The following is a 903-nucleotide window of genomic DNA, read 5'->3' as shown; positions in this document are numbered from 1 at the left end:
CTGTGGCTTCAAAGTGTCGTCCGTACATTTTGGGGGATTCGCCAGGAATAGGTTCTATTTTAACACACACTTCTTGGCCTTTCTTTGCCACCTCCACCGGCTTATGGTTTATTTCAATACTGGTAACTATCCCGATCTCGACAAACTGCAACACAACGCAGGAGCTGTAACACACCCACAGAACCACCGCGCACCCGCTCCGAATTCCCGTTGGCATACAGCGGGCTGAGCGCGTACAGGTACAGCGCTCCGGCAGCGGCCACCTCAGAGCCAGCAGAGCAACACGCACCGGGCTGCCAGCGCCTTGTCCCCAGAGGGGCAGTCACAAACCATCCAGAGCTCACCTGGGGTACCACTTGGGTCACCCCTCAAAGCCACGATTCCCGGCAGGGCCCCGTGGACTCTGTTCTAGCGGAGAACAGTAAACGGCTGGATCACCCGGGAGGAGACTGGATCCGAAACCCTGAATCTCACCTCCCGCCCCAGCTCTGTGCACTGGGGAAAGGCATGCAAGCGCTTCCCAGCGCACTGCCCCAGCAACCGCCAGGTAGACGAAACGTTCCCTGGGAAGAGGAACTTACATTTTTGCTGGGTACACACATGGGCGTCCCCTGCTTCACTTGGCCGGCCTCCACAACCACACCCATCACTATCGGGTCACGAGAGTTGAAGATGAACTGGGGGAGTATTTTCATCTTGCAGGGAAATACTGCTATATGCCTGGGGGGTGACAAAGAAAGGGCATTGTGAAATAGGGACCAGAACGGTGTATGCACCACAGAGTTCTGCCTTCCCCCACGCTCCTCGGGCCTTTGTTTTGGCAGTCACATGGGGAGAAATAGAGCAGGAAAACACTTAGAATCACAGACTGGTTTGGGTTGGAAGGGACCTTAAAGACCATCT

The 903-nt window shown here is 55.6% G+C and overlaps 1 protein-coding gene across 1 annotated transcript in view; it reads right to left on the bottom strand.

Annotated features, from left to right (window-relative positions):
- The window catches only part of EIF5B (eukaryotic translation initiation factor 5B), a gene marked incomplete at its 5' end in the record, with an annotated part of 22,890 nt that overhangs the window by 1,671 nt on the left and 20,316 nt on the right, over nt 1–903 (bottom strand). The window contains 2 exons of the mRNA XM_010150719.1: nt 8–145; nt 582–720. Coding sequence (XP_010149021.1) covers nt 8–145; nt 582–720 — 277 coding nt within the window. The remainder of the gene's footprint in view (nt 1–7; nt 146–581; nt 721–903) is intronic.

This window comes from Eurypyga helias, unplaced genomic scaffold, assembly GCF_000690775.1.
Source record: "Eurypyga helias isolate BGI_N326 unplaced genomic scaffold, ASM69077v1 scaffold28344, whole genome shotgun sequence".
NCBI lineage: Eukaryota > Metazoa > Chordata > Aves > Eurypygiformes > Eurypygidae > Eurypyga > Eurypyga helias.
Note: the sequence above shows the minus strand (reverse complement) of the source record. Positions and strands in the feature narration are given on the sequence as shown.